Source organism: Falco cherrug, chromosome 14 (genome assembly GCF_023634085.1).
Source record: "Falco cherrug isolate bFalChe1 chromosome 14, bFalChe1.pri, whole genome shotgun sequence".
In the NCBI taxonomy this organism is placed as follows: Eukaryota; Metazoa; Chordata; class Aves; order Falconiformes; family Falconidae; genus Falco; species Falco cherrug.
The window spans coordinates 9,660,783-9,686,145 of record NC_073710.1 but is presented as its reverse complement, the minus strand read 5'-3'; the positions used below and the strand labels follow the sequence as shown (position 1 = coordinate 9,686,145).

General features: G+C 44.3%; 1 protein-coding gene across 1 annotated transcript in view; it reads right to left on the bottom strand.

Moving 5' to 3' along the window:
* Positions 1 to 10,702, bottom strand: part of URI1 (URI1 prefoldin like chaperone) — a 44,833-nt gene extending 34,131 nt beyond the window's left edge. The window contains exon 1 of the mRNA XM_055726267.1: positions 10,230 to 10,702. Coding sequence (XP_055582242.1) covers positions 10,230 to 10,301 — 72 coding nt within the window. The 5' untranslated portion in view covers positions 10,302 to 10,702. The remainder of the gene's footprint in view (positions 1 to 10,229) is intronic.
* Between the last annotated feature and the right edge of the window lie 14,661 nt (positions 10,703 to 25,363).

Here is a 25,363-nt window from a genome sequence, read left to right as displayed (position 1 = left end):
TAGGCACTGCCTACAAAGATGATGGTTTTAGCACACTGAAGGTGAATTCTCTCTCTCATCTGTTCAGAACAGCAATAAGGCAAGGTGCCGAGTCAGAATTTCATTTGTGTCCCAGCTCATGGAAAATTATAAGCAACAGAGTTGGTACTGGTATCATCCGTAGACAGTTTCAGGTACCAATGCTAAACCTGCTATATCTGAGTCACACAGTTATGTTCAAGTCTAAAGAACTAGCAACTGGTATTTTTAAGGTGAAAGTTAATTTTAAAGAAAATGATGAAAATTAAAATACCACATGACATTAGACAGAGTTCCTAAATGGATGAGAGGCTATTCCCACACTTGTGGGTCTGAACGTGGAAATATGCAGCATGGCATAAAAGCAAAGTTTCCATTTAAACAAATTGCAGGTTAGGTATCTAAGAGGCCAGGTAAATATGTGCTGTTTCTACATGCATACTTAAGTATTTTGCTTCAAACTGTGGCTCACAATCTGGCTGGTCTTCTGAAATTAGAAGCTAGGGACACCGATCTAATCCCAGCTCTGATTCTATTTCTTCTATATGGCCTTGAGCAAATCAGAACCTCTCAGTCTACATTTCTTCATCTGCAAAATGGGGATAATAGTATTAACCTACCCACCTCAGAGTGTTTAATGATGATTAATTAATGTGAGAAAAGCACTCTAAAGATGTAAGAGCACTATATAAGTGATAAAGCATTATTTACCACTTGAAAAGTAATCTGAATAAAATCAGATATGCAAGTAATTTGTTTACATGTAGCAATAATATAATTTGTGACTATTTAATCTTGAATTAGTCTCACTTTAAACATCCCTTTCAATCACATTTCCAGTTACTTAGGGAAAATGACAGTATGGAATACTTTTTGTGGAAGCAGAGCAAGTAATGAGGTGGTAATTAAAGTAAGGGTCTAATAAAGTCTAAAACCAATGATTTGCCTTCAGGAGACTGTCCCTGCCATTTGGGACTGTGTAAATACCTTAGTCTCAACCTTGGTTCTGTTGTTCAGAACCTTCCACAAACTACAGTGGAGGTGTATGCTGGTTTTCTGAAATGCAGATCCACATTTGTAAGGCTCATGATAAATCCAAGGTAATTTCCACTACTGACCTAATTCAGATGATTCCAACTCTGCACAGTTTTAACTGCTTAACCTTCCACATTCGAGTATTTACTGCAGTTGATACGTGCACATAAGCTGCCTCCATCTGTAAATGTTTGCGGTACCAAAACCCACTCTGCCACGCAACTCATGCATGAGATTTCTCTTGTCACACCCCCAAACCCTAGAAGTTTACTGATGAAATAACCAGCTCACAATATGACTTTACATTACAGAAGAACACTAACGGGTGGTCAAATATTTAATCATCTCTTGGTAACAAGGATGTAACAAGCCACACACAAAATAAACATTTAAAACGAATTTTCATTTTTTCCTCTAGGAAACTACACAGTACTTGCCTAAAACACAGCAATCACTGATGGAGAAAGACAGAATTAACATTTGCACAATTGTTTTTCCTAGAGCCCCATTTTCAATCAAAAAACGAAATAAAACTATTAGAAGTTCTTCAGTTTGTTGGCACACTGTATGATCTAATGGAAAAGGAAGAAAGCATTTCTGAGCTCTCATATTCATTTATTAAATCATATTACTCAAAAACACTGCATTTCAACAAATTATTAACATAAATCCCCCTTTGGGTGGAAACTTTTGCCTTTTAAAGAAATGTGTTTGGAAAGAATACTGAAGGAAAAGAGAGACTGAAAGAAATCTGAATCATGGCAAACAACTGCTAAAAGAAAAAAATCTTATTTAATAATATAATGACAATTTTTACCTTTCTTTACACGAAAACAAGTGAAGATCTATTGGGTTTCTATTAATTGAGTACATACAAGTGAGTCTCTCAGTTTTGCAGAAAAAATAGTACATAACTATTATTCACCAATAAATAAACACAATAAATAATTAATAGAAGCTCTGACCAAAATTATTTTGGAGAGCTTAAAACTTCTACTTGAGACATCGAAGAATTCTAAAACAGGCAGAAATCACCTCATCTTTTCTTTGCCAGCTGGGAAATTCTGCCCTCTCAGACTGTTTTAGGTTGTGACCCCTGCTGTGGATACCTGACTTCGTTACCTTGCCGTGAGCGTGGCACACGTAGGCACGGCAGCCCACCGCCATGACAGCCAGTGCACACGAGCCAGCACCCTGCTTCCCCACCGCCACCCACGGGTTCCCCACACCTTTATGCTGTTTTGCCCTTTGTCATCCCCCTTTGGGAGCCATTTCACCTCACAAAGCCGGCACAGGTGGCACGGGATGGCTTGGCCAGGGAGCAAGGGACCCACCCGGCAGCAAGCCGCGGCCTCTCCGAGCGCTGCATGCACCACGAGGGACACGGCTGCCCCCACAGAGCTCTGGTGGGAGCACGAAGCCACCGAGGTGCTGGGCGGCCGGCTGTGCCCCGTGCCCCGTGGAGAGGAACTCCTCCGCGCCGCGGCAGGCAGGCAGGCTGAGGAGCACCACGGAGAGACAGGCTGCTGCAATGGCAGCCGGCCTGCCCCGAGACAGGCCCGGCTGGCAGCCGGGATGCGTGGTCCAGCATTCCCTGTCCTCTCTCCACCCGGCTGAACACAGCGCCTGAAGGGCTGGGGGGCAGCGGCGATGAGGTCCTGCCCCGCACAGCAGGCGCGTGTCCTGTGACCACCCCACCCGCCCAGGTGCCCGTGCACAGTGGGTACGTGGCTCTGCCACTGGAACCAAACAATGATGAGGACGATGGTTCCTCTACCAAGGAGGCGTCACCAAGGTTAAGCTGGCCTATGCCCTGCATCAGAACTGCTTCCATAAAGAAAAAAAGATGGGTGGTTGTCATAAGAGACTCCTTCCGAAGGGAACAGAAGGCACAACATGCAGACAGGACCCACTTAGGGCAGTCTGCTGCCCCCCTAGGGCCTGGGTTAAGGATGGGAAGAGAAAGCTTCCTACCTTGGTACGGCTCTCAGATTATTATCCACTTTTGATTTTTCAGGTAGGTAGCAATGAAGTTACAACAAGAAGTCCAAAGGCAATCGAGACCTCAGGGTCTTGGGATGACTGGTTAAGGGATCAGGACCACAAGCATGGAGCAGACCATCTTGAGTGCCACCACGCAGCATGTACAGGACAACCAGGGGATCAGGCCCAGCCAGCGTGGGGCTATGAAAGGCAGGTCCTGCTTGACAAACCTGATCTCCTTCTATGACAAGGTAACCCACTTAGTGGATGAGGGAAAGGCTGTGGATGGTGTCTACCTAAGCTTTGGTGAAGCCTTTGACACCATTTCCCACAGCAGTCTCCTGGAGAAATTGGCTGCTCATGGCTTGGACAGGCGTACACTTCACTGGGTAAAAAACTGGCTGGATGACCAAGCCCAGAGAGTGGTGGTGAATGGAGTTACATCCAGTCGGCAGCTGGACACAACTGGTGTCCCCCATGGCTCAGCATCGGGGCCAGTTCTGTTTAATATCTTTGTCAATGATCTGGACGAGGGGATCGAGTGCACCCTCAGCAACTTTGCAGATGACACCAAGTTGGGCAGGACTGTTGATCTCCTTGGGGGAAGGAAAGCTCTACAGAATTATATGGACAGGCTGGATCGATCATCCAAGACCAGTTGTATGAGGTTCTACAAAGCTAAGTGCTGGGTCCTGCACTTAGGTCAGCTGTAACCCTACACAACACTACAAGCTTAGGGACAAGTGGTTGGAAAGCTGTTTGGCAGAAAAGGACCCGGCAGTATTGGTTGACAGCCAGCTGAACATGAGCCAGCAGTGTGCCCAGGTGGCCAAGAAAGCCAAGAGCATCCTGGCTGGTATCCAAAATAGTGTGGCCAGCAGGACCAGGGCAGCGATCGTCCCCCTGTACTCAGCTCTGCTGAGGCTGCACCTCAAATACTCTGTTCAGTTTTGGGCCCCTCACTCCAAGACAGACACTGAGGGGCTGCAGCGTGTCCAGAGAAGGGCAACGGGGCTGGGGAAGGGTCTGGAGAACAAGTCTGATGAGGAGCGGCTGAGGGAACTGGGGGTGTTTAGCCTGGAGGAAAGGAGACTTGGGGGGGGGACCTTATCGCTCTCTACAGCTGCCTGGAAGGAGGCTGCAGGCAGCTGGGGGTCGGTCTCTTCTCCCAGACAAGCAACAGGACAAGAGGAAACAGCCTCTGGTTGCACCAGGGGAGGTTTACGTTGGGTATTGGGGAAAATTGCTTCACTGAAAGGGTGGTCAAGCATTGGCGCAGGCTGCCCGGGGAGGTGGTGGAATCGCCATCCCTGGAGGTAGTTAAAAGACATGTAGATGTGGCACTCAGGAACATGGTCTAGTGGTGGACTTGGCAGTACTAAGTTAACAGTTGGACTTGATCTTAACGGCCTTTTCCAACCTTAATGATTCTATGACTTAAAAATCCCGGAGGCAGCAGGACTTTTCCCCTAAGTGAATTAATTTAATTAGCCCTGAACCAACTAAACTGGTGCAAGCAAAAAACAAACTGCAATAAGGTCTCATATTTCCCTGGTAGCAAGTCAGTATCCATGTCATGTAACTTCATCTTGACACAGACCTAAGGAACTTGTAACTTAATATTTTAGCTTACTTCAGGAAAATACATTCATGTGGCTACACCTTATCCAAGCTAGCTCAGGTACCAAGACAGCAGCAGACCAGCAGAGTCTCCCATGATCTAACTTAACAAACATCTCAAGCAGGTTTTGCGAGTTTCTGTGTAGTCTATGGTGCAACAACTACGCTGCTAGCAATATTTGAGTTAACTAGCTTAAAATTGACGAGCTGTGGCACCTGCCTCACAGACATACCTTCAGGCTGTGGTTCAACGTGCAGCTGCAGTCCTGCATAAACCAGTCATCATCCCTCCCTGTCTCCAGCTGCTCAGTTCCACTGTCTTATCCTACCCACCCTGACACAATCTGCTGGCAGACATTTGTGATGCTGCACAACCAACCACATTAGGGAACCACACTGGCTGAAAAATAATCCAGGAAGAAAAAAGAAGAAAAAAAGTCAACAACAAAGTTTTGGGTTAAGCTGGATCCCAGCCAAGGTCACCGAGCAGCCTCACGAATGTGCCACCCTAAAACTGCTGAAAGGCAGAAACAATGTGTCACAAAAAAAATCCTTTCCTTTAAAAAGCTGTTCAACAAATTAAAAGTCATCTTCTTCCCGGATAACCTGTGTGATTACTGATGAAATTTTCAGTCAAGTGACTGAGATGGTTGCTCACAACTGCTCTAACTTGGTATGAGCACGGCCACAGCTCAAAGGGCCAGCCCAGTTTCACCCATCACTGGCTCTGCATTTCTCCCACCACATTCACGCTGGCATCTGACATGACAATTTTGGCATGCTTTACCGGATTCCTCTTACCCCACAGCAGTCTGATCACAAGTGTTAGCACAGAAGTGGTGGAGGGATTCACCCTTTTTATGACAGTGAAATTGCAGCCTATGCTAACAGGCAAAAGGGACCACAAAACCAGCAGCTGCATGGTGTGGCTCAGTGCCCTAATGCTCCACTATCAAAAAGCGAAGTCTTAGTGCAGTTGCTGCTCTGAGGGCCTCAAGATGGCAAGCTCCAAGCGAGCATGTCCATCTGCAAGATGAAGCTTCAGATTAAAACAAAATACAATTTCACAGTCTCAAAGGAGGAAAGAAATACACAAGGCAAGGGGTACCCAAGTCAATCCAAGACAGGTTATGACCATAGCTTCTGGAATAGAGACCTCTGAAGATACTAAAGATAATTCCCCAACAGTATCCTGGTCACTGCACCTACTCACAGAATCCGTAGACAGCTACAGGAGCAGCACAATTTAGTAACATCAAAATTTTGTGGATATAATCTCAACTACACATTTTAGTTACCAAAGAGGCAAAACACAGACCGACTTGATGACTCCAGAATAAAGGCAATGCTCTTTAAACTCTTTTGTGAATAGTTTTACTTTAATTACCATTTAAAAACCCACCTATTTAAGATCTGTTAATTTATTTCACAATTCTTGAGACTATATAAACTAGTGGGTGTTTAATTCATACTAATAAGAACATAGACAAATATTGACCACAAAAAGTAAAACTGATGATCAATTAACACTGGAGGAACAATAAATATTACATTGAAAACTTCCAGATAATGACTGAATTATCCCTTTTACTTGAAAGCAGCACATGAGAAAACATTACTTGAACCCATCATCACAAAAAATGCACTGGACAGGGTAGAGTGAATGCCATCACTAGTTTCTAAGAAGTAATTGTCCCAGTAGCTTTTAAAAAGAAATACGGCAAATGAAGCTTCAGACAGGTCCTTTTAAAAAGGAGCACGTCAAACCAAGCTTCAAGCATTCTGTTAACTTTTCTCAAACAGTTAGTGTGCAAAATGAAGTCCCACTACACTGGTGTCTTGTACCCAAGCTTTCTCTAGATTCTGTTAGCTTGGATGTAGGCTGAAAAAAGTGCAATACCCTGGGAGACACTGCACTGGAAAGCACACTGAACCTCATCTGCTAAGCCTGCAGGCAAGTAATTCCAGATTTCCAGTGGCTCCTCCAGCCGCGTGGAGTGTACAAGACCCTACTCAGTCCCACTGCTCTTTTTCAGACTGCAGGAAGAGCTTTAAAACTGCCAAGCTGCTGATTTTATAGCACAGATAGTACTTGAAAAAGACTTAAACAGAAGCAGCCAGCCCCAAAAGAAGAGAAGACAATTTAACAGAGCCTAAGTTTAGGCTTCTGTGATTTGTTTCCCCATAACCCACCTACACGTTGTTTAACTATTAAAAAACCTACAAGTACTCAGGATCTTGAAAACAATTTGGAAATTAAAGACTATACAGCTTCACCATTAAAATTCATAAAAATTAAGAATATGTCATAACACACAGTGGCCCCGAGTTATGGTAATAGCTGCATTAAATCTAATTGTGCTTTGTTGTCATGATGAGTGACAGGAGAGCCACTTCCTTGTCCTAATTTTCCTAAAAGGAAAATAAAAAAATGTGTTTGTCAGTACAATATAAAAAAAAAAAACCAAAAAAACCCAAAACACCATATTGCTAGCTAAAACTGGAATCCTTTAGATTCTCCATGCCTGTGTTTGCACTCTACAAACGTCTCCTGGGTCTAATTGGTTCTGTAGTATCTCCCATTATGCGCATCTTCATCTCAGAAACTACAGAACGTCTCAGCCCACTGTGAACTGTCTACACAAGTCTTACCAAATCATACAGATCTGACTTGTCAACTTCTTATCAGTTAGTAATCCCAACCCATTTGATTGCAGGAATAAATGTATATCAAATAGTATGTTTAAATGCAGGCTCTATAGCATTAGAATCCACCTATCTAAATATTCATTTTATAATTCCTGTACTAACTTGCAATAGATTTAACGCAGTATTTTCAGCTAACATATATTGCTTTTGCAAGTAATCCATGATACATACATTATATTCTTCTTACAGAAATATTCAAAACTTTACGCAGGCACTGTGCTTCCAATGATGGTCTTTATCATGAAAATTACTAGACATTCTTCTATAATTTATCCCCAAGATACACATTCTAAGTCATGTTTTTATACAAAGTGCCTTTAGTGGGAGCACTGAAAATTGCTTTTAACAGTTTGGTCTTACTATCACTACAAATTAACAAGATGAAATCTGTCCAACAGGCAAGCAGTCCTAAACAAGAATTAAAATTACTTTTCACCAGGGGTCCTAAACCTGGAAGTTGCAGCATCAATCAGATTAAAGACAGAAAGTCATGAACATCCTGTTCTTTTAATATTTTTAAACAGGAAGGAAGCCTCAGTTCACATGTCCTCCAGAGCAGCTCTTTAGCACTTAAAAGCTTAAACTCATAGCCAAACCAGGGTTGTACAATGGCCTGGGTATTAAAATAACCAACCGTGATTCAATTATTGTCTTTAATTCTGCAGATAGATAATGCCGTATTTCACTATTACACTAAAGGTTGCCTTCAGACTAATGGGAATAAATAGGTTTCTTTATACTTAATCAAGCATCTCTGGGACGGCACAACATCACAGTAATTAAGAGAAATATATGTGCCAGCTTAAACGCCAGTATATATAGATATAGCTCTGGCTAAATAACTTCACTATTTGTTATGACACTCATACTACGATTACTAGTTTACCAAAGCACTGGATAACTAATTCTCACTCATCTTTGTGCTAAGACCAAAACATGAGCCTTCAACTTCAGTAATTTTGTGAGAAAAATATGAATCTCTGAGAAGAGGCAGTTGAAATGAAAAGACCTCCTCCATCTTAAAATACAGTATTTTCATAACTGAAAATACTGTTGTAATCCAATTATATATATTCATTGCATAGAGGGAAAGTCTACTATATCTTCATCATGACACTCCATTGTAACCAAGATATGTAGTTCCTTAGTATAATTTCATATTGAAGCTGAAGTGTTCAATTTTTTTTAGCCAATTTGCAGAAATTATGTAAAGTTTCCCTATGATAAAATATAATTTTGGTACATCAGCCTAACAGAGGCTTAATTAATGGTCTCCTGGGCCTCTTTTCCACTGGAGCAGATCTGTTTAAGAAGAGTCTTAAACTTGCTTACAGAGGGGTCTTACCATGAACTGGGAATAATTCTATGTGGTTACGACAGACATTCGCTTACACGTTAGGCCTGACTGACACTAATGTGCCAGAGAAACCATCCTTCACCAAATTCTACCACCTTGAAAATTAACTGAAGGAGCCCAAGCAGACTCGTTACTATCACCAATTACTGGTATAATGGCTTACTATCCATGCAGAATGGATAACGCGGAATATTCCAGCAGATCCTCTTACCGTTCATCCACATTAACAGTCAGTTGGTTACGCAGATCTTTTAGTAACGATCTAGTGTGCTATTCAAAAGTAGACACGTTTTGCACGCAGTATTCCAGACAAGGCACATTTTTATACACCACGTACGCATTATTCAGTTTTCTTACTCTTAACAACATCAGCGTGTGCCAAAGCAATACACACTGAAGATTAAGTCTTCCATTATAATTCAAGAGCTCTAATGTGCATCTTTAGAAGCAGCTTTAAAACAATTTAATCCTATGAGAGAAACAAGCAGGAAAGTTGGAAAGTTTGTAGACTGGGCAAACGTACTTGTGCCAGTAATACGCTGAACATGACCGTGAATTCCGCTGTGACTCCCATACCCACAGACAGCTCGCTGCAAGGCTGGGGCCTATGAGCCCCAAACCGTGCCCGTGAAACCAGCAGGGCCCACTCGTCTTAGCTCACAGGTGTCAGCAGCGGGAAAAGTAGCTCGAGTTTTGTACCGTGGCCACACGCGGCCTCCAAACACTCAGGAATCGCTTCTGCGGAGGCGTTTGGCTCTTTCACGCCCATTTCAACCGTAATCAATGTTTTTTAAGGCTAGTCCTGGACAATTAGTTTTTGATACACCCGCCCCAAGCTGGCCCCTGAGATGACCCGGTCGGACACCCGCTGGGCCTGGCGCGGGGCCCACCGGCGGGACTGCCGTTAGGAAGGTGTGGGACTGGCCCCATCAGTGGAAAAGCCAGAGGGAGGCGGGAAGCCGGCGAAGAGCACCGCTCAGGAGAGCGCGGCGCGGACGTAACCGTAACGGCCTCCGAGGTGCGGGAGGGCAGGGAGCCCGCCGCCGCGGCGGTGCGGGGCAGCCCCGCTGCTCCCCGGCGCTCACGCAGGCCCCACCGCGCCGGGCCCCGGCCAGCCGCTCGCCCTGCCTCGCTGCGAAGGCCGCGTCCGCGGCACCGCCGCTGCCCGCACGCTGCCGGCGCCCCGCCCGGGCCCCTCGCCGCGGGGAAGCGCCGGACCCCGGGCCGCTGCGGCTGCCCCCGGCCTCGGCCCGCCGGGAGCTGCGGCCCGCCTCGACCGCCGGCCATGACGTCAGCGCCGTCACGTGCCCGCCCGCGCACGCAGGCCTCGGCGCGTGCCACCCGGGGGCTGCCGCCGCCACCCCCCCACCCCCACCCCCACCCTACCCCCAGCCCCGGCCCGGGGGAGCCGCCCTCCCCCCCCGCCCTCCCCGGCCCGACCGCCCCGGGGCCCCCGCCGCGCCCCCGTCCTCACGCTGCGGCCCGGCCCGGCGGCCGCGGCCTTTACCTTTTCGTGCTCCTGGCGGAGGCGGCCCACCAGCGCGGGGGTGAGCGGCGAGGCGCCGCCGGGGCCCTCCATGCCCGCCGGCCGGGCCGGCAGCCTCTGAGGGAGCCGCTCCCGGCGCGGAGGAGGCGGCGAGGGGGAGAGGCGGCCGGGCCGGGCCGATCTCCTCAGCAGGGCGAATGAGTCCTATAGAAATGTTTGTGCAGGGCGAAGCGCCGGCTCCAGAGCCGCATCCACGCGGGGGCCGCCGCCGCCTGGGCCCGGGGCGCCGCTGCCGGGGGAAGCATCTCACACTCGCATTCTGGGCCGCGCCGCCGCCTGGGCCCGGCTCCCGCTGCGCCGGCGGGCCGGGAGAGCGCCGGCAGCTCAGTGCCTGCCGCCGCCTGCCTGCTGCACTCTGGGTAGCCAGCCAGCCCGCCAGGCGGCCCGCCGCGCCCGCGGGAGGCACCCGGCTGCGAGCCGCGAGAGGCGGGCGCTCCCCACCCCCTGCCCGGCGCCGGCCCCGGCGGCTCGGCCCCCGCCGCCGCGGCGGGCTGGGGGCGGGGGGCACGGCCGCTGCACCCCGGCCCGCGGGCACCCCCCCCGGACACGGCCTGCGCCCGGGCCCGCCGCCGGGCACCCTGGGCCGGGCGCTTGCAGGGAGCGCAGGCCCGGGGCGCGTAGGCCTTGGGGTCAGCAAATGGAGCCGGCGTCTGAGGAGCGCAGCGGCCGGCCCACAGGCACCCCGGCACGCCTGACCGCGGGCCCGAATGTCTGCTCTAACGGGAGGTGATATTACGGGAGCCGAGCTCTCAATGCCTGCTCCGTAGGGTTCACGCTGTCAGGCCACCTGACAGCACACAGGCAGTCGGCTGCTAGGACCTGAAGGATTGCCAAACACACATTTTAGGTTCACTGAAGTCATTTAGAGCAGCACTTGGCCTTGCCTACGTGGAAAAGCTGCTGCGTGGGAAGCGGGTGGCATACAGCCACCCTTGGAGTATCACAGAGTAATTTATCTGCAGTAAATTCATTAGCTAATTGCATGAGTGACATTAGGCACGTCCAAAGTAACATGTTGGCAATGGAATGGAGCTGTACTTGAACAGCATGCAGGGTCCCAGCACCGCCAGAGACCTGAGTAACTTCACCGGGCACTTGATCGACTGCTGCAGTTCTAGCAGGTGTATTTTAACTTCTATGCACTAAACACCATCTAGGTGGGGTCAGTTATAGATAGACCATGTGTTTACTGCTGCACCTTTCCCTCGAGTGAACAGGGGTTTCCCACCCAGCATATGCATTTGCCAGTGGAGCAGAGGGGCTTACGTTGTCTCCCCCACAGGGACTGGCAAACTTGAGGAGGAGGTACAAAGGTGCATCTTCCCTATGTGTGGATCAGGAGTTTCCTTCTCCTGCAAAAGAAACATCACGTCCTTTCCACAAGCACAACTAACCCTGTATACACCACAAAACAACTGTTTGTGTTAACACACATGACACAGTACGTGCTGTGCACTTTTCTAAACCCAGGTTCCTCCCCCCTGCCCCCCCATAAAGAGCTTGTTAAAGCTCTACAGATGAGGAATTTAGAAACAATTTTCAAAGCATGGTTACTCAAGCTGGAAGTTAGCTTTTAGCCAGACTTCAATACAGCTTCCAATATTGCAAATAAAAATTCGCAACTGCAGCTGGGTAGTTTGGTTTATGAAATAACTACATCCATAATCTTCAAGAATAATTGAAAGTTAGATGAAATCTCTGGCACGTATTTGTCACTGAGGGATTCTGGATCCTCTGAATGGACAAGAGGCATCTATATATTGTCATCAGAAAACAGCTCACCAGCAAAAGAATATCTCAAGTTTAAATTGGTTATACAAATCTTGTGATCCTTCTAAAAGCTTACAGTAAGTTACTCCCTTTCAGCCTGCTTACAACCTCTTTTAAAATTTTCTCCAGGTATTGAGGCTCACAGAGGAGATAGAGGTAATTTTTAGGTGCTCTAGTTTGATCCCATTTCATCTCAACTCCATTGGAGGACAAAACAGATACACAACATAAAGATTTATATCTTATTTAAGATTTTATTTTCTTGCCTGGCATAACAGAAAAGCACTTAACTAACAAGAGGAGCTACAAAGTAGGAATTTTATATCACAACATACTATTTTCTAGTGTAGAATGTAAAGGCATGCAATCATTTCTTTTGTTTCCTGTTCCAAACACTTCACCGTTTCACGTGCCACTAGTACACCATCTAGTCACTAAAAGTATTGCATTGAAGACTTCTGACAGTTGGCCAAAATAAGAGGCTACATCATTATCAGAGTAATGAATGTATGCGTTTGGTTGTACTGATGATAGTATGGAATAGTTTACTGGATCCTTTTGTACATTTTGTTTTTCATCTGCCAACGAAGAAATGTTCTAATAGTGACAAACAGATGGGATACAGCATTTGCCAAAGAGGAGCACGAAGCCTGTCTCTGGGTGACATTCTTTTACACTTATAACCTGTACGAAACCAGTGTCACCAGTGGAACTCTATGGAATATAAAATAAATCAAATTGAAATTTGGCCTTCTAAGCTGCAGATTTTTGTTTACTACATTAAACCCTTTAGATGACCTACCAGATGATTTTCATAAAACCTTGGGGGAAACTCTGGAGAACTCTCTGTAATTAAGTGAGGGAAAGACAAATAAGCAAAGCTTACATGTTCTCTTCCAAGTGGATGGCTTCGCAGTCGGCAGATATGCCTGTACTGTAGCTGAAGGTGTGGCTGCTGGCAGAGCTCCTACCAGAAGCTTTTGAGAATCAGAAATGAGCATCATATTTTTGGTTTTGGTATAGATGGGTCAGTTCTACCTGTGAGAGCAAGGGATCAGAAGCAGTTTTGGGGAGGTCAAGAAGTTTGCAGCAGAGAAGCTCATACCAAGGCTCTGGCTCAAAAATGTTCTTCTTTGGCAAAGCAGTCCGTGACTTCTCCCATACTCCTTAAACGTTGTTCACTACCACGCCACAAAGAGGGTGGGCACATGGGAAGAGGAAAACAAGGAAAGGACAAAAAGAGGAGACAGACAGGGGAAAATGCCCCAGCCAGTCTTTCTGCCGAGAGAAACAAAGGAGAAACCGTGACACCTCTGTTTTGCAAGACCAGAAACTTAGGTCTAAAACCATGGTTGCAACAAAAAGTCATGCATGAGGACAAGGTGGTTAAGAACCAGGTCATCCTTGGAGCTCCTGCATGTGTGCAGGCACATGCAGAGCTACACAAATAACAGTTGCGTTTGGACTGGCTGGAAAATGGGTACTGGAGAAAAGTGACGAAAAGGAGCGCATGGTTATCAAGTCAGAGAACAAGTTATCCTGAGACAGACCTCCCATGAAAGGAACGCATCTTTGGAAAACAAGACGTGACCTACAAAGATCACCTCTGTTGTCAGCACATGGAGACAATCTGATAACCTGAATGGTGAATGAACTCCTCGGCCCAACAGCAGACTCCCTGATCTGCTTTAGAAAAATTTCATGCTCAGTCTTCTGGCATGAAGCGGATATGCTAGAACTGTTGGGTTTTTTCTTGGCTCTGACTCGAACTAAATGTTTTCAGGTGGCTTTTTTTAAACCACAACTGTTACAGCGTAGTACATCACTGTGGTTGTAGACAACCTGCCTTCTGCATGGCTGGCTGGCTGCAAGACTTGAATTGAGGCATAGCACTAATTCTAATGGACAGTTTATGAAAGATATCGCTGCAGTTGGAACAAAAAAAAAATGCAAACAATATCCTCATGTTAAAGCTAACTCATAATCAAATGCCATAAAATCAGGTCCATCTTAGAATTTTGTATAATTCTGACCATAACACTCACAGTGCGTGCCAATGCATGCTCACTTTGAACTTCTAGTGACTCTCTTAAGTTCCTTTTAAAGATTAAAAGCTGTTCTTTGTTGCTGTGTTACGCTGGGAGAGTAAGTACACCAGCAAATATTTAAGAATAAGTGTCTATGCTCCACCAGCAATAATTGAATCTTTTCATATCCAGAAGTTTTATTCTGAACCAGACCACTATTAACTTTTCTAATAAATATTCTTAAGATTACAGATACATTCTTTTGGAGCTTCCTCTTGCAAAATATTATGGCCATGAGTCTCCCTGCCTTGGTAAATCTGGAAGGAGACCCAGTTGTTCTGAGCCCAGTGGAACTACTTAGAGGAGTGAAGCTATGTAATTCTTGCAGAACCACGGTCAAAGCCTGCATCTCCTTCATTCTAATCAGTCTGAAATGGCCAGTATTTTTTGTGTTTGGATGATGACAATGGAGTCAAACTGCCAGGCACATTTCGTTGTCCGGGCATAGGACAGTTAAGGTTTTTGAATGGTTGTGGTCCGAGTCATCAGCATGTGATACTGACGTTTGCATGTTCCTCTCCCACCTTTTCTCATTAGAGAAGGGTAAGAGGCTTCAGGGATGACACCAACATGCTACTTATTTTTTGGTTACATGCTTGAACACCTTAACTCATGCTTGAAACAGTTTTAGGGACAGTAGGTGACAGCAAAGTATCGATTTGCTCAGTGTCACCAACTTATCCTCTCCCTTGCCATCCATCCACCCAGCTATCCCATGTTTAACACTGTGATATCCGAGAACCATCAAAATAAATAACTTGCCCTCAAGTTCAGTCGTTCAGTTGTCAGGACCATGTATTAAGTAGGTTGATGTTCATTTGTTTCTCCTCTGCAGGGAGAACAAGAGGCCTGATTTTCTGTTATGTTAAGCTTGAAGATACTGGACCTTAAAGTCCATCAGTAGCGTGTTGTGTTTCTGCATTGGTAGTGATGAAGAGGATCCTGAATTTGCATATTGGACTTAGTCAAGATGCAGGAAAGAGTCAGAACTTACCCGTACACATGCACACACATTACCACACTTATCTGGAAACAGCTATTTAAGAAAAGCAGGGAAAGACTATAAGCTTTCTGGTGGGACCATCTATAGAAATTCTATTTCCTGATCCAAAAGGCATCTATGTAAAATAAATGGTATCTTTGGAAGGCAAAAGAGCCAGCTCTTAGCGCACCTTATGCTTTAATCTTATTATGTGTTTGCTAATAATAGTAACTATTTTTATGCTACTATCATGCAATAAAGCTCCAGGCCCCTCACAGCAACACAGCTGACTGTATCCTAGCTTTTATACCATGAGCGCTGTCATGGTTGGTTTAATACATGAAACTTGGATGCTTTATTTGTATGCTTTGTAGTTGCTTCTGCCATCTTTGATTAATATCACCTGGAAATCCCAGTTTTTTCTGCATGTAGTCACACCCAAGAGGAAAGCCTGACTCAGAAAAGATTAGTGTCACTTTGCTTTTTCCCCTCATCTTTTCTTCATAAAGGAGGAGAGCTTTCTGATCATGGCAGTGTATTGGTAAAGGTAGCCTAGATGGCTGAATACCTTAAGGGCCTCCATCTCCGCTCATATGTCCCAGAATCAAAGCTGGTATAACTCTTTTGACTTCAGTGGTGGTTTATACCTGCATTAGTGAGAGTCAAATTCTGAGTTTTTTTGTGAGGGATACTGTGAAATTTGTTCTTTCAGCATGTTAGATAGCACCAAATTCACATTTCCATTAAAGAGAAGATTGTGACATTAAGGATGTCTTTCTCCCAAACTGTTTACTCCTGTATTCGTTTGCTAAGGTGACGAGGAGGATGGCAAAGCAAGAACAGTCCTTATACAGACCCGGGGAGCAGATTGAGAGGCCTTGCCTGCTGCAAATACACTTCTTCCGTAGTGTTCAGACGCACAAACTCTCCTCAAGATAGGAACCAAACATGCACGTACAATCTGCACACACCAGCCAAAGCTGGTAGCATATAAAATTTGTATGAAAGCCTGCACTTCATCTTTGAAAGCTAAAATAAGGCTGTCAGACTCAGGCCTGTGGTGGTGTGTTTAATACAGGTCATGCATCAAGTGCAGGCATGAGCCACCTGGGTCAGACCCAGGAAGGATTCTCAAGCAGAAGTGACCCTGTTAAATACTCTGTTACTAGGCATGTTTTTCAGCTAATTATTGATCAAGAACAGGTTAACACCATTATTTTTTGCTGTAGCAGGGACAGCCAGTTTGACAGTGTTAAGCTCTCTGAAAGCTGTTCCTTTGGTTTCCAATGTGAAGGCCCAAAAGGAGGCGGGCCTGCTGATTGGGTATTTTCACACTGACTTGTCTCAAAGTGATAAAGCGGCATTTTTCCTGATTAAGTTGATTCTCCTCTTTACACTGCAGCAAGCCAGCATGGCAGCCTTAAATTGCTTCCCAAACTTTTTACCCGAGTTTCTGGGGCTGAAGTAAAGCTTGTAACCACAAGCTTCCAATAATTAACTTTGCCTATCCTTTTAATTGTTATTTCATATTCACTTCATGCAACTATTAACATATACTTGTTCATACACTTTAACAAACATACTCATATGAAAACAGGGCATTTCCCTGACAGGCTTAAACCCATTTCCCTATCATCCAACTTCCCTTTCATTTCACCTTTTGTTTTGTTTCTTGGCATTTACTCTATTCTAGAGCACTGCATTTTGTTGCTATAGACATCTTTGGTTGCCTGATAAACCTACCAGTTTTGTTTAATTTCTCACAGTAAAATTCAAAATTATATTGAGCATTATATTAGTTTAAAAAAAATAAAAAAACCCAACCAACTGGGATAGGACTGTGACAAACTGAAAGGAGCCAGAAACCACTGTCCTCTACTTCTGCTGCTACAAAATCAAAAGCATATTATGATTCACTCCTGCGCACCCTTTCTTAAGCAAGTAATGCCAATTACTAAGACAGTCCTCATAGCTTCAGTGAAAGTACTTACGTGATCATGGGCTCTCCTCAAGGGAGAAAATTTAAGATTACTTGTCTAAGAAAGAGTTTCTCTGGAGGCTCTAAGCTGAGAAGACTTGTAGCAAAACTTGAACTCTTCGTTGTATCACCAGATCAAATCTGGCCTTGGTAATAGTGAGAAATCATTACCATCTGAATTCTAATCCATGGCATATGTAATTGGGGCTGGGTGGTCTCATCATAACTTGTAGGAGAGCAAACCTCATCTCATAAACCACCACTGCAGGTGGCACTTGAAACTGAGGTCTCTAAGCACAGTGATGTAAATCCAGCACTTTTTACCACTGTTGAATTCACACAGCATCTTTAGCAAAGGAAATGTAACAGTCAGCTTTGTATTTTCTGACTCCTGAAGATTTCCACTAGATGTTTATCATCGTTAATTAGAGGAAGAAGAAAAAAAAAAACACTTTAAGTGCATATTTTGTGTGGAGTGATGTAAACTACAAATATTTGAGCAAACCTCACTGAGATGACCCCAGCCATTTAGGCTAGCAGTCATGGGCCCCAAAGAGGAGAATGCTTCCAAAGATGCCATCTGTGTTTTCAGAACACATGTACAAATAGATCCAATTTTACACAACACAACAAATTAAGATTGATTAGACTCCTTCTATGGAAAAGATAAATAGGTGTTTCCACATCAAAGTAATTCATCTAGGTGACTAATATTTTTGGAGACATTCAGACTATTTTAATCAACCTGATCCGGGCACTATATCGGTTTGCAAAATGAGCCTTAATCTATGTTTGTTTACCTGTATTTAATGCATGATATTGCAAGAGAGTTACTGCCTGGCCATCTCACCTTGTTTCTGTTTCAAAGTACCATGCAAACCTGGTCCACTCTGCTGCAGCAACAGCTAGCAGACATCCTTGAGCCAGCATCTCCATGGTTTAAAATTTTTATGGGAAATTATAGCTAGCCCAAAGGAAAGCCCAACCAACAGCCAAAACATCATCACCCATGGTGGCAGGACTAGAAGGACAGCACTTCTGAACACTTGGTCAAACAAGATTTTTCTTCAGTGGTAGCAGCTCAAGGGCAGATGCAGCAACATTTCCCATTCTCAGGAAGCAAAGTAGGTAGGGCTGGTCGGGCGGGAAGAACCCCAACTTTGGAGCAGACATGTTTGCTCTTGGCTAAAAAACAAGTTTGTGACATAAGAGCACCATGGTAGGGAAGCTGCTGTTTACATACAAAAGAGATGCTGATGAACAAGAGGATATTGTAGTTCAGCGAAAAGCAGATACAACCTTTACATTTTGTTTCGGTGTATTTTGTAATAGTTTTTTTTTCAAAAGCATCTAGAATTTAGGAGACCTGTGTTTATGTGTAATAAATCAAAATAACTGAGGAAGTGACAGAATAAGGAACTGAAGACTTTCAATAATATGTTTCATTTTAAAATTACAAGAGCACAAATGCACAAAATCTTGAAGGCCTCCATCCAACAAAGCACTTACATGTATACTTAATTTTAAGTCTCCTTACAGTCACGCTTTGCTGAATTGAGGCATAATAATGGCAAACTTCTAGGCCTATTCTGGACTGAGTTCAGTAGATGCAGATGTCTTTAAAAGGAAACAATATGTGTATGTAGAAAGCACATCTCTAGACACGCATGCCTGATCACTTGCATTCATGTTCTGAAATTGTCAAACGCATGAACATTTGTTTCCCCAGATTTAAAATACTTGCCTTATTTAACACAGAGCCACAGAGGTGCTTTGCTCTGCCAGCAGAAAAAAAAAAAAAGTGGTCTTTGCCCAGAAGACCTTACGGTCTAAAATTTAGACAGATGAGTAGCAGGTAAAGCGTAGGAAGGGTTGAGAACGGAGGAGAGCTGGAGTAATGGGCTCACACGGTTATTCATTATAGACATGTGCATTTTGTGGTTGCCAAGTTATAAGTTTTAAATATAGAAGTTTACTTTTATGTAGAAGTAATAATTATTAACAGAACACAAATCTTAGGGGGCTCTACAGATCATTTTGACAATCCAGAGCGAATGGGAGTTTTGCCACTCATTTCAATAGAGTCAGGCTTTTATTCTGAGTCTCTGCTTTAACCCATATGTCCCCAAAAGAGAGTGTGCACAAATCTTTATAGCCCAACCAGGTCTGCCCTGACCTGTAGAGCTTGGAAACTTGGGTGCAAACATCAGCCAATTCCTTGCTCTCAGAAGGAAGATGTCGTTCATCACACAGCTGTAAACAGCAGCATGCCTAGCAGCAACAAATCCTCCTCCAGCCCTTCTCTATGGCCAAGCCGCCTAGGTAACCTTGCTATCATCCAGAAGCCAAGTAGGAAACTCTTAGGGAAGAAGAGCTGCTCCACACCTCACCTACAATTCTGCAGTGCTTTCCTGAAATAAAAGGCATGTGCAAACACAGCAGTACAGAACTGCTAGGTCAGAGCGGTCCGTGCAGACGGTTCTCACCCACTCCGGCACACCCCAGGAGCTACTATAGCTGCATATCCCTGGCTCACATAGGAAAAGGGATTTTAAAACTGTCAGGCAGCAGCTTTCACTATTAACTTTCAGTTTTGAAACAGCTGAGAAGTGGAGGCTTTGAGGAAATCTGGGTCTGATTTTTATTTTTAGATAAACTGCCAGGGAAATAAATCACACAATAATGATTTTCAGTAATTTTTATAGGAGAACTGACAACTCACTGTGGTGACTCAGTATTTGCGGAGTACTCTACAATATTGAATAAGCACTTTAATTTCATCCATGATTAGAAGAATTCAAGGGATCTGGCCTTTGTCCCATTAGCACTTTGGAGGTGTTTCAGCATAAGGTGGGCAGAAGGTAGCAATAGACCTTTTTTTGCATTCCTGTGGCAGCAGACACTTTTAAGGAATCATGCAAAGTTGCACAGGGTTACTGTTTTTCTAATACTTCAGAACTTGTACCCCACCTAAGATATATAAAATTCACTTATTGCAGAGAAAAACTAACCTTAATTAAAGTCACTGGTAAAGTTGGAGCAATATGTGGGTTGGTTGCGCTCATGCCCAGGTTCAATGGACCTGTTGGGGAAGAAAAAAGGCTTTCCAGGAAGATGATTTCTAGAGGCAAAATACCTTTGTAGTACTAGCAAAGGAAAACGCCTAAGTGGGGATTTTTTTTTTTTTTTTTTGGTGGGATTTTTCTGTGTGGTTTATGGTAGGGTTTTTTTTAATTTATCTGCCAGGAAAAAAAAACAAACATGTTGAAGTCAAAGAGAAGGCTGTGACACCCCTCTAAACCAAGGTACAGGCTCCATGGGCTCTGAGTAAAGAAACTGGCATTAGTTCAGTGACTTCAGCCTGGCTCCACGCTGTCTGAAAGGTCCATTCACAGGGAAGTTAATGCAATATCTTAGCCTGAATTACCTCCTTTTTATCACTACCTCCATGTATTTAGATATAGATTTTTTAGTTAAATGTACTTGTTAAATTTTAATGCTCTTTTGAAACACTGATGAATTCAAATACCACTCTATGTAGCTTGCTGGGTCCAAGGAGTCACACAGAAGAGTAGAGCTGTACTCAAGCCATACTGAAGTAGTTTAGCTACAACAGAGGATCTTTTTATTTTCAGTATAGGCATGGGGTAATAACCACCCAGCTAATAAGCTTTACCTAGTTAGCAGTGTCCCATTTTATTCTTATAGAACACAATCATAAGCTATGGCTGAAGTGAATCTTCCCCCAAATTCCCCTACACTATGATCTGATTTGCTCCCTCCCACCAAGACAGATCTCCAGTACCCACAGACACTCAGCTGTCTGCCCGAGACAGATGTGCCCTTGTCCAAGGGACTGCACAGGCAGTCACTGTCCCTTTTGCAAAGGCAAGGCTGAAGGCAGCCACCACTGAGTACGTACAGCTGCAGCATATCTGCAATATTACAGTAACTCAGACTTTGGAAAAAATTAACTCTTAATGTAGCAATAAAAGCAACCAGATATTATTGGATAATGAGAGGAAATAAATACTGAATTATTTAGTTGCAAGTGTTCTTTTGGTTAGGACAAGTTGCTTTCTTACGCAACTGAAATGCTAGAAAAATCAAGGAACCACTTGCACTCACAAGACAGCACCAAACATTTGTTGAAGTTCAACTGTGATAGACAAGGAAATATAATACATAGGTCAGAAGATGTTAAGGCAAGAAAGGACTATTAGATCAGCTATCCCAACACAACAAAAGCTACTAGACCACCAAACTACCCTTGCATTAAGTTTAATACTTTGGTTAACAGCTCCTACATAACTGAAGAATAATGTTCAGAAACATCTTGCAGTGGTCTGAAGACACCAAGCCAGGTGGAACCCATTGCAAATCCCAGCAGATACTTTGGAACAGCTGCTTTACTTCCAATTTGAACTTCAGTTTTCAGACATTGGTTCTTCTGACATTTCCCTGCTAGGTGAGAAGGCTCCCTAGTACCCTGTATTTTCTTCCCATGAAGGTGCTTATACATTATAACTGAGTTGCTTCTCAATCTTCTTTTCATAATGAAAAATAGAATAAAACAGCCTGTGGCCTTTAGAGCATAGGCACATTTCTAGAAGAGTTTACAAAGGAGTAGAGAAAGTCTTAATTTGACTACTTACAATGCAGTATCAGTCATCTCCCTTTTCAGACTCGCCAGAAGCTTTTGATTCCTTTTGGAAAAAGCTACATACTCACATTAAAAAGCATATAAGCATGTGTAGGTTCAGATAGCTCTTGGTGTCTCAGCCTGTTTTTGTGGACATGAGTGCTAATTATGACAAACCAATTTAGAATTGCATAGCAGGTAGAAATTTAGATCTTGTCTAAATCTAAAGCTCTAGTGCTACTTCTAACAGTATTTTCTTGTCATAGAAGTGGACTTCAACTTTTCTTACACTGATTTGAGAAAACCCTTTGCAAATCCCAGAGTCATGACAGACTGTTTGCAAGTGTTATACTGTTGTTGATTGTTGCCCACATGGTCATTGGTGGACAGCGGCTGCTCCCCCCCACCAGCACCTTCTGGTGGAACTGCCTAGGTCTCTGATACAGAGCTGTTTTCCAAACAAGAGCCAGCGTGGTTTGCTTGGTGACTAGCACAAACACCTGCATACGATCTTGTTATTAGAGAAGGAATCAGCATGGAAAAGCAAGTTGCACCCTCAGTGGCATGTGCAGCATCCCCCTAGAGCTGTGCTTCAGCAACCTGTCCTGGGATCCAGCTGCTGCTAGGGCAGCGCAGCCCCACAGCCCCGCTCCTGGACAGCCCTTTATGAGCCGGCCCCTTGCACAGCGACCTGCTCCCTCCCACAGAGGCATGTGATGGTCATCCAAATCCATCCCCTGTCCTCACGGGTGCCTGTCTGGGGCTCCAGCCCCTGAAGCTGTACCTGGCAGCTCTGTACAAAGGCCATTCTCCCCACTTCCTTCCCGCTTTGCCGCCCGTGACAGCAGCTCTCCCTGCTCATTTCGCTGAAATCTAGCGGGGGAGGCATCCCAGTCCCTTTTTGCCCAGCACCCTCTCTAGCCCTCACACCTGGCCTGTGACAGCGCTGCACGGGGCTATGCAGAAGGGACATGCCTGAGCCACCGGTAATCGCAGCTTGTAGGGGGAAAGTGCTGCTTGGTTCCCTGACACTGCACAACCACCGACACCAACAGCATCACAAATCCTGTCAGGGCTTCCCTGTCTGGCACTAAAACCATACCCATTATTTATGGATACCCCTTTTTAAAAATAGATGATTACAAATTAGAAAATACATGTCCTTAAATCTGAAAGTGCAAAAAGGGGTTATAAATATGCTAAGTCATTCTTTTATGTGACCTGAATAATTATGGAAACTGTAAGAGTTGCAGTTTAAAAGGATTTTCAAAACACATCATCTTTCAAAAGACACATCAGTAGAAGGTCATCTGTGACCCCTACATTGTGTGAGGTTTTCTGATAGAGTAGATAGACCTAAAAGTAAGATGACGGCTGCCGTCCCATAATTATCAGGTAGGAAGCTGAAACAAACTGAAAGCCACCCAAAATATCAATAACAAAGTACACTCAAATGGAATCAGCATAAGGATAAGCATTATGCTTAAATCTCTACAAGACACTGTATCTGAGCTTGAAGGCAGGCATGATTCTTAACACAGACAATACATCTGTAATTATTATATACTACAATCGTTGTAACAGCATATGCAAATCTTGTACAGTGCAGTAAGAGACTAGAGTGCTCACTCAGACAACTAGTTGGTACGGTCATGGTAGTCACAATGCAAGCAGGGGAGAAAACCGCACTCAGACATCCGTCTTCCTACGCTTAGAGGCCTGGGCAGATCCACCCTTCTGTCCTATTAACCATGTGCCCATCAGCCTCACATCAGAGCAACATTTATATATTCAAAAATCAGGGATGTCAGTTCTAATGCTAAGGGACAAGTCCCATTGTCTTCTGGCATATCGCATTTTCTTTGAAATGGCTTGTCCTAGATTTTTAGATTAAAAATAACAAGTATGTAATTCATATATACCACATAAATTTTATATTAAAAAAACTTAAAGCCATACCTACAGTACTTTAGTACCTGACTTGTATATTTATGTGACTATTGTTAGAAGTGACTAATTGGGTTTGATTAGCTTCATCATTAATATTCTGTCCATAATTTAACATGCTTCAATAAAATACCCTAAAGCAGTATAATGATTAGATTTCAGGAATATGTGTTTTGCAATTAAGTTGCTCTTGATTTTGATATGCAGATTAAGAAATGGTGGTCTCATTTAAAAAAAACTGCCCTTATTAACTCAGCAGTATACTCTGAAGATTAGGTAAGAAATCCAAGATTTTCTCTTTGTATATGCTAGTTAAAATGTATTTCAATCAAGCATATGTGGGCAAATCAGATTTGATTAGTTTAAGTTCACAGTCATTCTATCTAAATGAATAATGTGTCACCTAACATTGCAAAAATTTGATTAATAGTTTATCAGTTAATTAAAAATGGGGTTTAATTTTTCTTTTTTAGGAAAATGCAAGGTAGATATTCCTTGTCTTCATCATAAATGCAAATTATTTCAGCTTGAATCTATTGTTCCTTGCTCGCTTCTTAGCCAACTGGCAAGAAAATAAAGCTTTTTAAATGATCTCTTTTAGAAAGAAGTAGTAAAACTTTGTTTGCTTACACATATGGCTGCCAGTTGTCTAAGTTTGAATGGGATAATCCCTGCACATCCTTATTGCTCCCCCAGCCTCTGCAGGGACATCTTGGAGAAGGCCTTGGACCTTTGCTCCATCCCACAGCAGGTCTGGGAGGACTCCAGGAATGAAGTGGCCAGGTACGACTCACTGAAGGGTTTGAGGAGAGCAAAGGAGATGTCATCCACTCCAGGGAGTGGAAGGAAGAGCCTCAGAGGACAGGCAGTATACTGGCAGCCCTGGCCAGCCCCACGAGCCGAGCACAGCAGCAGCTGACAGACCTCAGCCTCTCTGTTCATCAGCAAGGGTGCCCAGCCTCCCTCTTTGCAACGGCAGCTCCTTGGGGCTGTCAGCCCATCATGAGCCCGGAGGAGCACCGGGGCAGGATGGCAGGCAGGAATCTAAACTAAGGGCTCGCAAGGAAGGGAGCTACCAGGCAGGGTGGGTGTCTGAGCACAGCTGCTGTAGGGTTGCACCTTGTGTATATATGTTATATATACACACACTCATTCTCACTAGGGGACCTCCATCCTGCTTAGCCAGAGAGGGGAGCACTATGAAGCTGTTGGTGATGCTTGCATTTGTACAAGCACTCTATACACATCTGCTCTGTGTTGCCAGCTGTGTGTGTATGTATATATGCATAGTGGCATATGCAAGTGCCTACTGGGAATGCATCTTCAGCCTTGCTGCTGGTTAGACCTGAGAGCAAAGAGCTGCAGCAGCCTTCCCTCTCAGGCTGTCAGAGCCTGCTTGGTATGTTTTACTCCTACATTATCTATGCAGAACAACTTGGAAAGGAAGGGGGGGGGGGGGGGATTTCCTCCATCTAAAAAGCTTATAAAATTATTTACAAACACCAACATTAAATAAATGATAGTGCTACAAAAATAATCAAGCATGGAAAGTTAAAAACTGGCAAAGTTGAGGTTTCCTTTGAGACCTCAGTTCGGTTATTTGGTGCAGCCACATCATATAGTTTTAATTATGTTCTCCCATATTACACTTTCTACAGGATTTTACATTATCCAGTGCACAGCATGAAT